This window comes from Neofelis nebulosa, chromosome 9, assembly GCF_028018385.1.
Source record: "Neofelis nebulosa isolate mNeoNeb1 chromosome 9, mNeoNeb1.pri, whole genome shotgun sequence".
Classification (NCBI taxonomy): Eukaryota; Metazoa; Chordata; class Mammalia; order Carnivora; family Felidae; genus Neofelis; species Neofelis nebulosa.
The window spans coordinates 8,704,289-8,719,220 of NC_080790.1; the positions used below are offsets into that span (position 1 = coordinate 8,704,289).

The 14,932-nt window shown below is 50.8% G+C and overlaps 1 protein-coding gene across 6 annotated transcripts in view; it reads left to right on the forward strand.

The window, feature by feature from the left end:
- Window positions 1-10,579, forward strand: part of GREB1 (growth regulating estrogen receptor binding 1) — a 145,967-nt gene extending 135,388 nt beyond the window's left edge. For all 6 annotated transcript variants that reach the window (XM_058682558.1, XM_058682556.1, XM_058682555.1 and 3 more), the window contains 6 exons: window positions 380-554; window positions 2,508-2,726; window positions 4,644-4,779; window positions 6,817-7,017; window positions 7,491-7,629; window positions 8,790-10,579. In XM_058682558.1, coding sequence (XP_058538541.1) covers window positions 380-554; window positions 2,508-2,726; window positions 4,644-4,779; window positions 6,817-7,017; window positions 7,491-7,629; window positions 8,790-8,953 — 1,034 coding nt within the window. In that variant the 3' untranslated portion in view covers window positions 8,954-10,579. The remainder of the gene's footprint in view (window positions 1-379; window positions 555-2,507; window positions 2,727-4,643; window positions 4,780-6,816; window positions 7,018-7,490; window positions 7,630-8,789) is intronic.
- Window positions 10,580-14,932: the final 4,353 nt, after the last annotated feature.

Here is a 14,932-nt window from a genome sequence, read left to right on the forward strand (position 1 = left end):
TTTTTTAACATGCCCTGCTTGGTAAAATTCCTGCGAACGGAGACTTTTGGGAGACGGTCCTAGAGATGAATGGGTTAATCATTCTTCATCAGGCTCCTTTCATCTTGAAAGCTATAGTCTTCTTCCGTCTTTGGTCACTGCTTTGATTCACGTTCTCCACGGTCAGAGACAAGGATGAGCGGACAAATGTGTGTGCAGGTTGGCGATGGAGATTAGGCCCGTCGGGAGCTGGCTGGTCATGGGCCGGGGCCTCCATGAGCCATTCTAAGTCCAGATGGGGCCTTGGTCCCGGGTAGGGCAGACCTGAGAGTGGGCCTGTCCTGGGTAGATGTCCGTGGAGGACCGACCCAAGAGTGGGCCTGGGGTTTGCCCATTTCAGGCGCCGCCCACTTCCTGATCAAGGAGCTGTCTTACCACAATCTGGAGCTGGAGAGGAACCGGCAGGAGGAGCTGGGGATCAAGCCACAGGACATCTGGCCTTTCATCGTGATCTCGGATGACTCCTGCGTGATGTGGAACGTGGTGGATGTAGACTGTGGCGGAGAAAGAAGCCGGTGAGATGCCCCCACCCCCCGACCCTGCAAGGACCATGAACCTGTTCCTTTTTTTTTTTTTAGTGTTTATTTATTTATTTTTTGGAGAGAGCGTGAGCAAGGGAGGGATGGAGAGAGTAGGGGGACAGAGGATCCAAATGGGCTCTGCGCTGACCAGCAGAAAGCTGGACGCGGGGCTCGAACTCACGAACTGTGAGATCGTGACCTGAGCCGAAGTCGGACGTCAACCGACTGAGCCAGCCAGGTGCCCCAAAGCTGTTCCTTTTCAATGGGGGCTTCTTAGCTACCTCCTGAGGACCACAGAGGACACCGCATCTTAGAAGGCACAGTATGTGGTTCACATGGCCTTGTATGCCGCAGGCTCTTATGCCAAGCCCAGCGTAGTTTTGAGGTTTCAATTTTTTTTAAGTTTCTTATTTTTCATTTATCTTGAGAGCGAGAGAGAGAGAGAGAGAGTAGGGGAGGGGCAGAGAAAGAGAATCTCAAGCAGGCTCCACACTGTCAGCGCAGAGCCCGATTTGGGGGCTCAGACTCACAAACCACAAGATCAGGTCCTGAGCCGAAATCAGGAGTCAAACGCTTAACCGACTGAGCCACCCAGGCGGCCCCTTGTGTTTTTAACTTTTTAAAACTTTTCTTGGATGTATAATACGTACAGAAAATCACACAGTATATATTCAGTATAAAATACCTATGGAAAGTAGGACACATATCCAGAAATTTTCACACACTGATCACCCATTTAACCAACTCCCGTTGGAAGAAATGGGACATCACCAGTGGCCCAGAAATTCCCTCCTGGAGCCTTCCACACCCTCCCCCAGCCGCCAGCCTAATTCCTAACAGCCAGCTGCATTTTTATTTGCTGTGTGACATTAGTGTCACAACTAAACTCTGAAGGGTGTGCCTGGAGGTGGGCACCAGAGGGCACAATGTAGGGAAGGCTCAGTAGATAGACTCTGAACATCGTTGGTAAAATACTTCCTTTTGTGATTTTTGCCACATGGATGTTTCAACTTAGGGCTGCCTGATGACTTCTGATTATTTTTGGCTTTTTTTTTTTTTTTAAGAAACGTGAGGTCAGTTCACCTCTTTTATGTTAGTGGTACCCTCCTGTGACAATCACCACTAGTCCCTGTTCTTCTAGAGAGAAAATGTGTTCCGGATGATAGAGCTGCCCGTAGTTTATGGGAGCAGTTCTGCTTTGCTGGCAGTATTCTCCCTGATGCTCTTCCAAAGGCAAGAGCTCAGCCGGGGGCGGAGACTGGGAGAGAATTGAGCCTTCATTCTGCGTTCCCGAATTCTATTCTGAAGCAGCCATTAACGCCCTGGCATGTCAGGGCTGGCCAGGGCCCTAGAGAGTCTATTTAAGCCCCTTGGCTGGGGAAAAGCAAGCTGGGGTCCAGAAGAGTTGAGCTGCGTGCTGGGGCCCAGCTCCTAGCCCTGGAGCCCCTCCCGCCGGCCCCCTCCCTGGTCATCAGGTGTCCCTGTCGTCGTCACAGTCCTCAGACAGTGGCAGGGTGGGGGGTGTCTAAATACTACCTCCTTCCTTCCCATTCCCTTACTGGAATTCACAGCAGAAAGCCTCGCTCTCCCCACCATTTTGCCCTCAGGTCTGCAAACGGGAAATGCAGTGTTTTAGCCTGATGGGGAGGAGGTAGGCTTTGGGGACGGCGCTGTTTGAGTCCGAGCTCTGTTGAGTGACACCGGGCAAGTTCTTCAGAGCCCCTTTTTCCTCATTTGTAGAATGGGGATGATAGGTCTAGGTCATGAGGTTGCCGTGAGGATACATAATAGTAGACGTGACCCGCTTAGCCTGGCGCCCGGCACTCAGGGTGGCAGCGATGGGCTCCACCTGCTCCCGCCGTACCCAGCTCCTAAGCGTCCGGTCCTGGGGGCCCTGCTGCTGTTTGCCCCTCAGCCTGGGGACGTCCGTCTCCCTCTTTTGAGCAGGGAGTTTTCCTGGGCAGAAAGAAACGTGTCCTTGAAGCACATCATGCAGCACATCGAGGCGTCCCCCAACATCACCCACTATGCCCTGATTGGCATGCGGAAGTGGTCCAGCAAGACCGGGAGCGCCGAGGTGCGGGAGCCCTTCTCCCGCTGCCACGTGCACGACTTCATCATTCTGAACGTGGACCTGACCCAGAATGTGCAGTACAACCAGAACCGGTGAGTCCCCGCCCTCTGTGGCCGTCGGCACCGCCCCCCGCCCAGAGCCCTCCCTGAAGGGCAACCTTAGGCCTGGGGGACGGCCGCCTCCCCGCTGCGGGCCCAGTGGAATCGGAGGCTTCCTTCCCGGGGCATTGCTCTGGCCCTGCTTTCAGCCCTCAGGTTTTGGGGTGGGTTTTTTTAATGTTTATTTTTTTATTTTGAGAGAGAGAGTGCGCACGTGTGTGTGTGTGTGTGTGTGTGTGTGCGCGCGCGCGCGCGCGCGCGCACAAGTGGGAGGGGCGGGGGGGGGGGGGGGTGGAGCGGGAGAGAGAAGCCCAAGCAGGCTGATAGTGCTGATAGTGAAGAGGGTTGATCCCACAGACTTCGAGACCCATGACCCAAGCTGAAATCAGCCCTCAGGTTTTTAAAAAAATTTTTCTGTCATATACGGGTGCCTGGGTGGCTCAGTTGGTTGAGTGTCCCGTCTCTTGATTTTGGCTCGGGTCATGATCTCAGGGTTTGTGAGTTTGAGACCCACATCTCTCCCTGCCCCTTACGCACGTACGCTCATGCTACGCTCTCTCTCAAGATAAACTTTTATTTATTTATTTTAAAAAATTGTTTTAATGCTTATTTTTGAGAGAGAGAGAGAGAGAGTATGTGCACATGAGTATGAGTGGGGGAGGGGTACATGGAGAGGAAGACACAGAATCCAAAGCAGGCTCCAGGCTCTGAGCTGTTAGCACAGAGCCCAGCGCGGTGCTCGAACTCACAAATAGCGAGATCATGACCCGAGCTGGAGTCGGACGTTTAACCAACTGAGCCACCCAAGCGCCCCAAGATAAATAAACTTAAAAAAAAATTGTTTTTTAATTGTATAATTCTGTAGACTGTAGATTTGCATAAGATCATTCAACTTCCTTCATCGGTTCACGTGATCCTTTATATAGTGACTTACGTCGTACTGTGTCATTTCTCTTACTTTTTTGCTTCCTTCTCGGAATACGTCCGTTTTTAGGAGCATTAACACTGAAGAAAACTAGGAAGTAATTTCCATATGACTCTCTCTCTGGGCCTGGCCACGGAAGTGCTCACATCTCAAGAATAACCAGATTGCCAGCCCTTATCAGGCATCCCTATAGGCCAGGCGGTCGGCCACACCCAAGATGTCGGTCTGAGGAGCCCTGGGGCCACACCCAAGATGGCCGTCGGAGGAGCCGTGGGAGGGTCGCTTTTGGAGCCAGGCTGCCCTGCTAAGTTCTGGGTTTTTTCTTTCACAGCTTTGCAGTTTAGGCTGATGACTTAGCATCTCTGAGCCTTGTTTTTCTCAGCTGTAAAATGTGGCTAATATTTTTACTCTAGGGAGTTTGTTGTTTTCTTTCCTTTTTTTTTTTTTATTTTTTATTTTTTTTAATGTTTCTTTTTGAGAGACAGACAGAGACAGAGTGCGAGGGGCAGAGAGTGAGGGAGACACAGAATCCGAAGCAGGCTCCAGGCTCCGAGCCGTCAGCACAGGGCCTGATGTGGAGCTCGAATTCACGAACCATGAGATCATGACTTGAGCCAGAGTCGGGCGCTTAACCGACTGAGCCACCCAGGCACCTCCCTTTTGTTCTTTGTTTGTTGTTTTGTTTTTTGTTTGTAACGCATGGATGAAACGGTGTCTGTGAAGCCCCTCACACGGTGCCTGTAGCGTGTGATCAGCCAGTGGTAGTCCTTCTGTAGTTTAAGCCCGGCCTGGTGCAGACACATCGCAGCCACACCTGGTCTCCTTATTTGTTTTGTCTTCTTTATATGCCGCTATTGAGCGAGGTCTTCAAGGTTGGAACGAGCCCCCCGGCGCGGGGCGGGCACACTCCACGTGGCTGCTGGGGGCGTGCCCGGGGCCGTGGGCCGCGTCCACTGCTATCTGCTCCCTCCTCTGCTTCTGAGCAGGTTCACGTGTGACGACGTGGACTTCAACCTGCGGGTGCATAGCGCCGGCCTCCTGCTCTGCCGGTTCAACCGCTTTAGCGTGATGAAGAAGCAGATTGCCGTGGGCGGCCACAGGTCCTGCCACATCACGTCCAAGGTGAGTGCGCCCACTGAGTCTGCTGCCTGGGCTGCGGTGGTGTGGGAGCTGGCGGGGAGGCCAGGCCGTGGGGCGGCCTTGACAGCTGGTGGCCTTCGTAAAGGTTTTGAATTGGGAGCCTGGGGAAGGGAGGCCCGCCGTCGGGTTTCTCTCCCGGTCGCTGGTTCTAACCAGTATCCCCGGTACGCGTCCCGCCAGTGTGGCCGCCACCAGCCTTCCCGCGAGCGCTCGCCTGCCTGCACGTCCAGCGCTGGGCTCTGTGTTCACTGCCCTGGCTTCTCTGCTGGACCCAGCTCCTCTCTGGGCCTCTGGACAGCGCCTGGCCAGATAACCAAATGGCACCAACAGGCTGGCCTGTAGCCGCGTTGTCTGTGCGCGAGCCAGCCTCTTGGTGGGGAGAGACGTGGTCTGATTAGGTCAGTGCTGGCTGCAGAATTTCAGGGTGGAAAGTCCCAGCACACCCTCCGAGATCTGGTCTTCCAGGAGGACATATGGGGCTGGCACGACTCTGCCTGAAGGTTCTCTCCGACCCATGGACGGGAGCCCCATTCTCTGCTTTGTACCTCCATCCACCTTGACTTTTGCCCAGGCGGTGGACACATCAGCAGCCTGTCCCGGTGACTCTTTCAGCCTCTGTCCTGCCTCATCTCCCCTCACTCCTTGTGTGTGTGTTGGTTGCTTATCCTGAGCTGGGTCTGAATTCAGACGCCAGTCCCAAACCCCCACCCACCTGCCCCTTCCTATCAGCAGGATGTGAAGCCTTCTCTGAAAGGGAAAGCCCATCCTCATTTCTCTTAAAAAGTAGCAAGACATTTAAAGAAAAGGTCTGTACTTCCAGAACTCGGGAGTCGTTGAATTAAGTCCTACCCTCCCCCGCTGCTGAGATTTCTTATTGAAATTGTGTTAGATTTCTAGTTTAAGTTTTACAATTCTGATTTTTACCACATTGTCTATCAAAGATACTGTTGTACTTTTAAAACTGAGTTTTCTTTATGTCTCTCAGTCTAATCTTCTGGCTCTAGATATTTTATGTGTATTCCTATTTTGAGCATCTTCTTTTCCGCTAGGTTTAGGTTATGTGTAAGAGAGCTGGAACATTCGATAATCTTTCATCTGAATGAAATAACTTACTTTCATTTACTCATTGAGTATTTACTGAGCACGCAGGCCCTTCACTCGGTGTAGCCCTGAGCTGAGGCGGATGTTAAACACGTAGTGTCCTTGTGACCAGCACCACGAGGGTGACGTGTGTCACAGGGAGACCTAACCTTGCGAAGGGTGGGGGAGGGAGTCTGCGTGAGTGTCCCTGAGACAGTGACATTAAAGCAGAGACTCGGGGGTAATACACAGCTGTTCAAAGAAGGATCTGGGTGAAGGAGCTGAGTAGGTGAAAGCCGGGAGGTCAGCGTGGAAGAAGCATAAAGGGCAGAAGGCATGGCGGAGATGGGCTAGAGAAGCATGTAGGGTCTTAGCAGCCATGGGAACATTCTGGACGTTCTCTAGGAGTAATGAGAGACCACCAAAGGGTGCCCAGCAGAGGATTTGATTCGTTTTATTTACGCCGAGTCTCCCTGGCTGCAGCCCGGCAAACGCGTTGGCCGTGGAGTAAGGGGTGGTGGGTGCAGACCGGCGGGTGGTCGGCAGGAAGGGCGGCGGGGGCAGGCGAAGGTGGATAGGTTCTGGGGCCAGCGGGAGGCTGATCCTTCCCAGAGGTTTGCCTCTCTGGATTTGGGGGAGAGTTCCCCAGGTCCAGTGGTCCTCTTGATTATCCTAGACCAGGCGGCAAGTCTTCTGCATGGAGTGGTCAATGCCTACAATTCTCACCGGTCCCACTCGTCAGTTTCACACGTCCCACCGTGGTAAAGCGTACTTTTCCTTGGCAGAGAATTTCTGGGTTGAAGTATGGGTTTGCAGCTGGGCAGCTCTACCCTGTGACACAGTCTTCCGTGACAGGGCCACTCACCCCAGGAGAGGCCTGGGGAGGGACCTCTGTGCTCAGGGTGGCTGGGAGTGGCTGACCCCGCCTTCCCCGGGCAGGTATCCGACAACCCCGTGGCCATCGTGCCGGCCCAGTACATCTGCGCCCCGGACAGCAAGCACACGTTCCTCGCGGCGCCCGCGCAGCTCCTGCTGGAGAAGTTCCTCCAGCACCACAGTCACCGATTCTTCCCGCTGTCCCTGCGGAACCGCGGCCACCCTGTGCTCTCGGTCGACTGCTACCTTAACCTGGGATCTCAGGTGACTTTCAGAGGGGGCCCCGCCAAGTCCACGAATCCGAGAAATTCCTAAAACGGAGGCACCAGAACCCAGGACTCGGGATGATAAGCTACTCAGCTCCTTTGCCTCAGGTGTTCACCCCGCCTTATAGCTGATAGGGTAAGAGCCTGAGAGAGTTTAAGTGGTTTGGCCCCCACTGTAATAAGTTAGGAATGAAAGCCGACGCGGATGCCAAAATTGACGGGTGGCAGGCAACTCATCCGTCGAACTGATGGATTCTCGAATTGATGGATGGGCAAGTGTGGGTACATTTCTTGGACTTGAGTTTTAGGATCTGGATTTGGACATAGCACTAAATCTTGTCTCTGCCCCGACCCCCACCAGCCTTGGGCGTTGGCCAAGCAGTTAGTATTTGTTAGACGCAAGGCCCTAGCATGGTGTTGTTGGGTATTTCATAAAAGCTGATGTTCTCTCTTGGATTCCTTCTTTTTCAGATTTCTGTGTGTTATGTGAGCTCCAGGCCCCACTCCCTGAACATCAGCTGCTCTGACTTCATGTTTAGCGGACTCCTGCTATACCTCTGTGATTCTTTTGTGGGAGCTAGCTTTTTGAAAAAGTTTCATTTTCTGAAAGGTAACTTCCCATCCTTTTACCCTGGACCTCGATTTGAATGCCTTTTGGCACCTGGCACTTCCGAGGAGGTGACCTGTGGTCTTAGTCCCCCTTTGCCAGTGGGTAAACTGAGGCTCAGAGAGGGAATATGACTGCCCTGATTATCCAGGAAGGTAAAAGAAGGCTGGGATGGGATCCCAGCGTGGCTCTCTTCCCCTGGTGCCTGTCGGGATAGAGGCAAGACACGCCCCCTTTCTTTCAGGTAGATGTTTTGGACTTGTGGTCCTCGTCAGCCCAGATTCTTAACATCAGCACCCAGGCCCCTTCAGACGTGCCTTCCTCCTGGTACCTGGGGTTTCCTCCTCATCTTGGGGAGTACTGCATGCTCTTTGACCTTTACTCGGATCTTTCTGCTCCCATAGTTGTTGTCACGCTAGAGCGGCTGAGAGCGACAGGCGTTTCATTCTCTAGGACTTAACAGTGTTATTTCCAGCCAGCTGGGAATCCTGACCGATCTTCCCTTGCCTTGGGTGTCTGCACTCTGACCTTGTCGGGCGGGTGTTTACTGCGCACCAGCGCTGTATGCGGCCTTGGGAAGTAGTAAGAGGTTTCTCCCACGGTCTGCCCCGGGGAAACATTTCGTGTACTAGGAGGCTAGGACACGTGCGTAGGAAGGGCGGCAGGTAGACCGACCTACAGGATGAATGAGCCGACCAGAGGGATTATCGAGGATGCTGGGAGTGGAGAGGAGGGAGAATTCCCGAGGCTGGGGGGGTGGGGGTGGGGGTGTGCCGCATCTGGCCAGTATGCAGGGGGCTCGCATGGGAGGGGAAGGGGTGGGGTCAGCCTGGGAGAGGTGGGCTAGCGCGGGGCTGGAACCGGAGCGCTTGGTTGGTGATCTGACCAGCCGACGAGGCGTCTTCTGCTTCCGGTTCTCCACCCCCTCCACCGCTTTGTGCACATTTCTTCCGCCCCCGCGTTGTGTCACCGGCCAGACCTGCCAAATAACCATCTCGCTGTGTGTCTCGCTGAGAGTACGAAGCTTTCCGGAAGCAGCAGGAGGTGCCGCCTGGATGTCTGGTCCCTCCTTCCCAAACGACATCGTGTCTCCTTGTTGCCGGTAGAATCCAGGCCGTAGCTCTCATTCGTTTTCTTCACCGCCTCTGCCGTTGCCCACGCAGGTGCCACCCTGTGCGTGATCTGCCAGGACCGGAACTCCCTGCGCCAGACGGTGGTCCGCCTCGAGCTGGAGGACGAGTGGCAGTTCCGGCTGCGTGACGAATTCCAGACGGCCAACGCCAAGGAAGACCGGCCGCTCTTTCTTCTGACCGGGCGGCACATCTGAGGGAGACACCGGCAGATTTTCTGCGGGAGGGGAGCCTTCAGCACCTCATGCTCTTGAGGCTAAAGGGACTCTGAGATCCCTGGGGTGCTCGAACTGGAGCGGCCCCGGGACCGTTGTGCGGCCCCCTTGTGCTACGTGCCAGGAGCCCAGGCCTGGGCGTTTGTGGTCTTAGAGCAATGAGGATGAGTGGGTGGTGAGCAGGGACGCAAAGCCACGTCTCCTGGGTTCTGGGCCAGACCACACGGCCCTGGGCTCTATCGAAGTCCACGTGATGAAGAACAAACTTTTGCCTGCCGTCCTGTCATCCGTGTGTTTCCGTGGACACATGCGACTTTTCTGAGTTCTAAAGGATCACTCTTGGGTGTTCTTGTAGAGGCGTCAGTAACTTCTTGTTGTGCGATGGACAGGATTCCGACTATGGGGGTTTCCCTATCACCTACTACAAAGCAATATTCCAGAAGAACATCTTTTAACTGTAAAGGCTGGAGAGAAGGAAAAAACAAGGACATTTAATAAGAATTACGTAACGGCCTACAAGTTTGCTCTTTCAGAAGCCAGGCCAAAGGCATCCACTCTGAAAAAGTAAAGCAGATGATTTCACTTCGCAGCAAGCATGATTCTGTTAAAATAAAATAGTATAGGGTCGATATCCTACCTCTTAGAAAGGGCAAAGGTGAAAAGAAACTTTCTTTGAAACAAGAAGTGTTTCAGGAAGGAAATTAGAGTCGGACAGGTTGACCCGAAGAGACCGACTTTGCCTTACAAAGAGGACCAAATTGCTTGCTTTGAAACAACGAAACCACCAAAGGGCCATAAAATAGTTGGTAAGAATTAAACTTTTGACTATAATTTATTAAAGCTCAGTTTTTGGTTCTTTAAATAGCTTGTTTTCTCTTACGAGTGCTTGGCCCCGATCAGAATGGACGACAAGATAGCGGGAACGTTCCATGACGCTTACCGTTCCATCCGCCCGTGTGTTTGAGTGCCACCCATGGGCCAGGCATCGGACTGGGTGCTTTCACAGCTCTGATCTTGCTTAGTCCTTCCAACAGCCTGGGTGGGTGCAATGATCCTCCACCTGGAAGACGAGAAGGTTCAGATGCAGGGAGCGCACCTCACCGAGACCACTGCGCAAGGAGAGAAGCAGAAGGATGGACAAGTAGACTCCTGGATTCCGGACCAGCGTCTGTCTTGCCCCGGGCCACGGTGCTTTTGGAGTGGCCCCTAACCGAAGGGAGGGTTTGAAGATACTCAGAAATGCACCACCAGCATGCATTCGTACACAGCCATCTTAGACACTTCTGAGCACTCTGATGCATAACAGGCCAAGAAGAAATTATTTTAGAAGATGATGCCTAAGAGTTTAATCTCCCGCCCCCCACCCCCGCCCAAAGAAAAACCAGCCGATGAGTATAAAAGATCAGTTCAGTGTTTATAAAACGATCCCTTCGTATATGCCATTATTCCTATCTCGGAATAAAAACTTTCCTTCTTCAGTTGTATTTGTCTTTTGTAAATAGTAGCTTGTGTGCCGTGCTTCCCATTTTGTTAGTTAATTTAAACTTGGAAGACACCAAACTAATATTCTTGTTTGTCCCAGTCTTATAAATAAAACCTGTGATGCACTCCTGGTTTCTTTGGTGGGAATTAATTCGGTTGGTTTTGTTTTTGTTGTTGTTTTTTTGAGAGGGAGTAGTGTGACCGGTGACCTCCAAGGGCTCCCTGCTTACAACCTCATGACATGACAGAAAAGACAGTTTTGGAAAGGAAATTATAAATCCATAAAAGTAAGTGTGTATTAACACATGGAGGAATCCCCGAAAGAGAAAATTAGGTGTAGAGAAGAACGGAAATGAAGGATAGCACAGCTGAGACCATACAGAGAAACATGCTACGTCGGAAGATGGAGTCAGGGGTGCTCTGTGCGTCACGGTGGCTAAGGACGTCGAAGGGGCCTGGGGCATTTGTCACAGTGATACGGTTTGGTGCAGCTGGGCCCTTCGATTCCTTCCAGCTCTTCTGCAACACTCAGACGCCACTGACCTGGGCTAGGCAGGCAGCCACTGCTAAGCTTACTGCAGAGTGTGGAGGGAGCCTCAAGGAGGGGGCATGGGAGGGGGTCCAGACTTTTGTGAAGACAAGCTATTGGCACCCCCTCTCTGTGGCATTGTCCTATCTCTCCCCTCACAGTTACATGGGTCAGTTTATAGTAGACGAAATAAGCAAACAGGACCCCCCTCCCCCAAGTATGGAAATGAACAAACAACTAAGATTCTTAAAGTAGCAAACGTTATACAGTGAAAGGTGATAATGTCAGTAAAGAGGTTAATTATAAAACAAGCATAATCCAAATCAGACAAAAGTAAGATGTTACAGTATCCAGAACAAAAAAGGATGGATTACAGATTTGGAAGTGAAAACAGAGACCTCGGTAGACGGGTGAATAGCCAGACGAGCTCAAGAGGGAACCCGCCAGGAGGTGCACCTGGAGAGGTCTGACGGCAAACAGGAATGAACGTTGGCGGTCTGTGCTAACGCTTGACTGTTCCCCTTGCTCACTGCACATCTGGCCCTCCTGGCTCATCTTGGCCACTGCCAGCCGAGTACCCACCTCAGGCCGGTTGCTTCCTGTGCCTGGACCGCTTCTCCCCTTCACGTCGCTCGGATCCCTCAAAGGTCACCTCCTCAACGAGGAGGTAGAATGCATTTTGTTTAGTGTTTTCTTTGTCCTTTCCCGTGAAAGCAGGAACTTCGTAAGACACATTCACTCCTGTGTTCCTGGAGACTGGAATATGCCCAGCAAATGGTAGTGTTCGTGAAACGCCCCTTGACTGACTCCGTTCTGTTTTAGATGCTTCCAGCATGGGAGCTGGGGGTGGGAGTGGCCGGTGATGGAGGAACTGAGAAAATAAAGGAGTGAAATTGACCTAAAATTCCTGGTTTAATGGGACAGGGGTGGTTAACATGTTACCAGAAAAGAAATATTTAAATATACGTTTAAAAAACAGTAATCCCTGGAAGAATTGAAAGAGGATGTACAAGATCTAAACATTAAAGGGAAAAGGAGTATCAACAAAACCAGTGTATGTGGTATAAGGGAAGAACAGGCTGGGGAGGGAAGAAACAAAAAGCTTGGTAAATAAAGTAGATGGCAGAAAGACATTCAAACATATCCCTGATCAGGGACACCTGGGGGCTCAGTCGGTTAAGCCTTCAGCTTTGGCTTAGGTCATGATCTCACAGTTGATGGGTTTGAGCCCTGCGTCCACACCCCAGCTGTGCTGACAGCTCAGAGCCTGGAGCCTGCTTTAGATTCTGTGTCTCCCCCTCTCTCTGCCCCTCCCCTGCTTGCACTGTCTCTCTCAAAAATACATATTAAAAAAATATTAATTAAAAAAGATATATCCCGGATCAAAATAAATGTAAATGGATTAAATTCACCTAATAAGGCAGCAGATTGAGACTCTCAGACTGGGGTAAGATGGCTAATCAGAACAGGATTCAACATTTAAAAATTAAATGGGTGAACTTCAAAGTTAAACCCAAGGGGATAAGAATGGTCACAAAACTTTGTAGATCTGGCCAGCACCACTGTGAAATCTTACAAGGCGAGAACAGTTAGAAATAGGAAACAAATAGGGTAATAATGGCATGATTGCATAACCATCACTGGAGACTAGTACATCTCTCTGGAAATAGAAGACCAATCGAAATGAGAGTCAACTGACCCAGTGACATGTTTGATAAAAAGTCATTAACCTCCGAAGGAGAGAGAATTCTTGTGGAATAGAAATTCCGGGAAATGTTCTGCAGCTAGACAGAGGTGATGGTTACACTACATTGTGAATGTGCTAAATGACACTAATGGTAAATTTTGTGTGTATTTTGCCATAATAAAAAACTGTCCCAGAGCATTGGAAAATACAGAAATCTGTACTTCTGCAAGGCCAGGAATAGCAGTCACTCTCAAACCAGATAAGAATGATAAATACACAGGGGCACCTGGGTGGCTCAGTCAGTTAAGTGTCCGACTTCGGCTCAGGTCATGATCTCACGGTCCGTGAGTTTGAGCCCCGCGTCGGGCTCTGTGCTGACAGCTCAGAGCCTGGAGCCCGCTTCGGATTCTGTGTCTCCCTCTCTCTCTGGCCCTCTGCCACTTGTGCTGTCTCTCAAAAACTAAACATAAAAAAAAAAGAATAATAAATACACAAACTGTGGCTCTTTTTTCCTGAATACTCACCACAACTTAAGAACTCTTGCAGTAAAGGAGGAGAAATCAGGCGGCAAAAGCAACATTCATATGGATGTCAGAGTTCTCATGGCAGAATGTGGCAGTGGAGAGGGCGTGGCATTTGAAACCAGGAGACTTGGTTTCGCGTCTTGATTCTCTTGCCAGGTCACTTCGTTCCTGGAGAATGTGTTAGCTACGAAATGACCAACAGTGAGTAGCAAACATTTTTGAGCACCTGCTGTGTGCCAGGCATTTAACTAGGTCGCTAATTGTTTATTATTTAATCCAACAACACTCTGAAGTAGATATCATTGGGACCATCTTACAAATGAAAAAACTATGGCTCAGAGAGGTTGAATGACTTGTCCAAGATCACACAGCTATCAAGTGACAGAACAGATCTAGATTCATGCCTGCAGGTGTAAGGATAGGTCCTGCTAACATCACAGCTGCGTTCTGTCTTGAGCAGTTTATGGCCACCAAATGTCATCCATTAGGAGGCACCGTTGGCTTCTAAGGCTCCCCATATGATAAAAGTATGGAACCAAAATGTTCTCTTTGGGAGAAGTGTTGGGTTGCCTGTGGGAGGTAGCACTGGATGCCAGCATATACGGAATATATTACATATGTATCATCCCGAGTCTGGGCAATCCCAGCATTAATGTTTAGAAACCCTTTTAATAACGGAATTTGCATTAAGCCTTCCAGATCTGGCTTCAGAGTCTGCAGACAGCTCTTTAAGGGAAGACTGAACCAAGGGCGTGTCCAATGTCAACAGCTTTCATTTCTTTTTTAGTCTGCTTGCTTCGGCAGACGTCCCAGCTCACAAGGAATTAGCATTTTAATTAACAAAACAGTTGGAAAGCCAAGTGTGGAGTTTTAAAACCCTTCGCGTCTGGAGAAGAAACGAATCCATGACCACATTTGTCGTTCACTGAATATACTGTCCCAGTTTCCCTTTGGCCTTCTTTAACTCTGAGGAACACTAATTTTTCTCTTAGGATCTCTGTCTGCTCTAAGTCTGGTTCTCGCTCTGTAAAAGGGTCCTTCCCAGTGGTGGCAGCCCACCCTACTAGGGGTGGGTTTGGTTGAAGTTTTCGGCTGAATCACACCCTCAAAACTACGTTGAGGTCCTAACCCCTGATACTTAAGAATGTGATCTTACCTGGAAATAGGCTTGGGGCTGATGCAATTAGTCAAGACAGAGTCACACTGGAATCAAGTGGGCTCCTAACCCAGTATGGCCAGTGTCTTAAGAGTGACAGAGGAAGACTGCCGTGTGACCACCAAGGCAGAGATTGGAATGATGAGCCTGTAAACCAAGGATGCCTGGCAAACCACCAGATGCTGGAAGAGACGAAAGAGGACTCTTTCCTCCAGCCTTTGGGGAGCATGGCCCTGCTGACACCTTGATCTTGAACTCGTAGCTTCAAGAACTGCGAGAGAATAGATTTCTGTTGTTTTAAGCCACACACTTTGTGGTGCTTTGTTACGGCAGTCCCAGGAAACTCGTACAGGTGGGCAATGTGTACGTCATCTTTCAGGATTTGGTGGAAGCTTCCTAAAATTCTGGCCCTGATGGAGTCATGGCCGCAGGACCAAGGCTGACGAACCACTTTTGGGGTCTCCGATCTTAGGCAAGCCAACAGTGCAGCCAACTACACAAATAGAGCTTAAGTTGTTCAAATACAGAATTAGAAAGGTAATTTGCATTTGGGAACCAAAAGCTTCCTTCCTGTCGATGACAG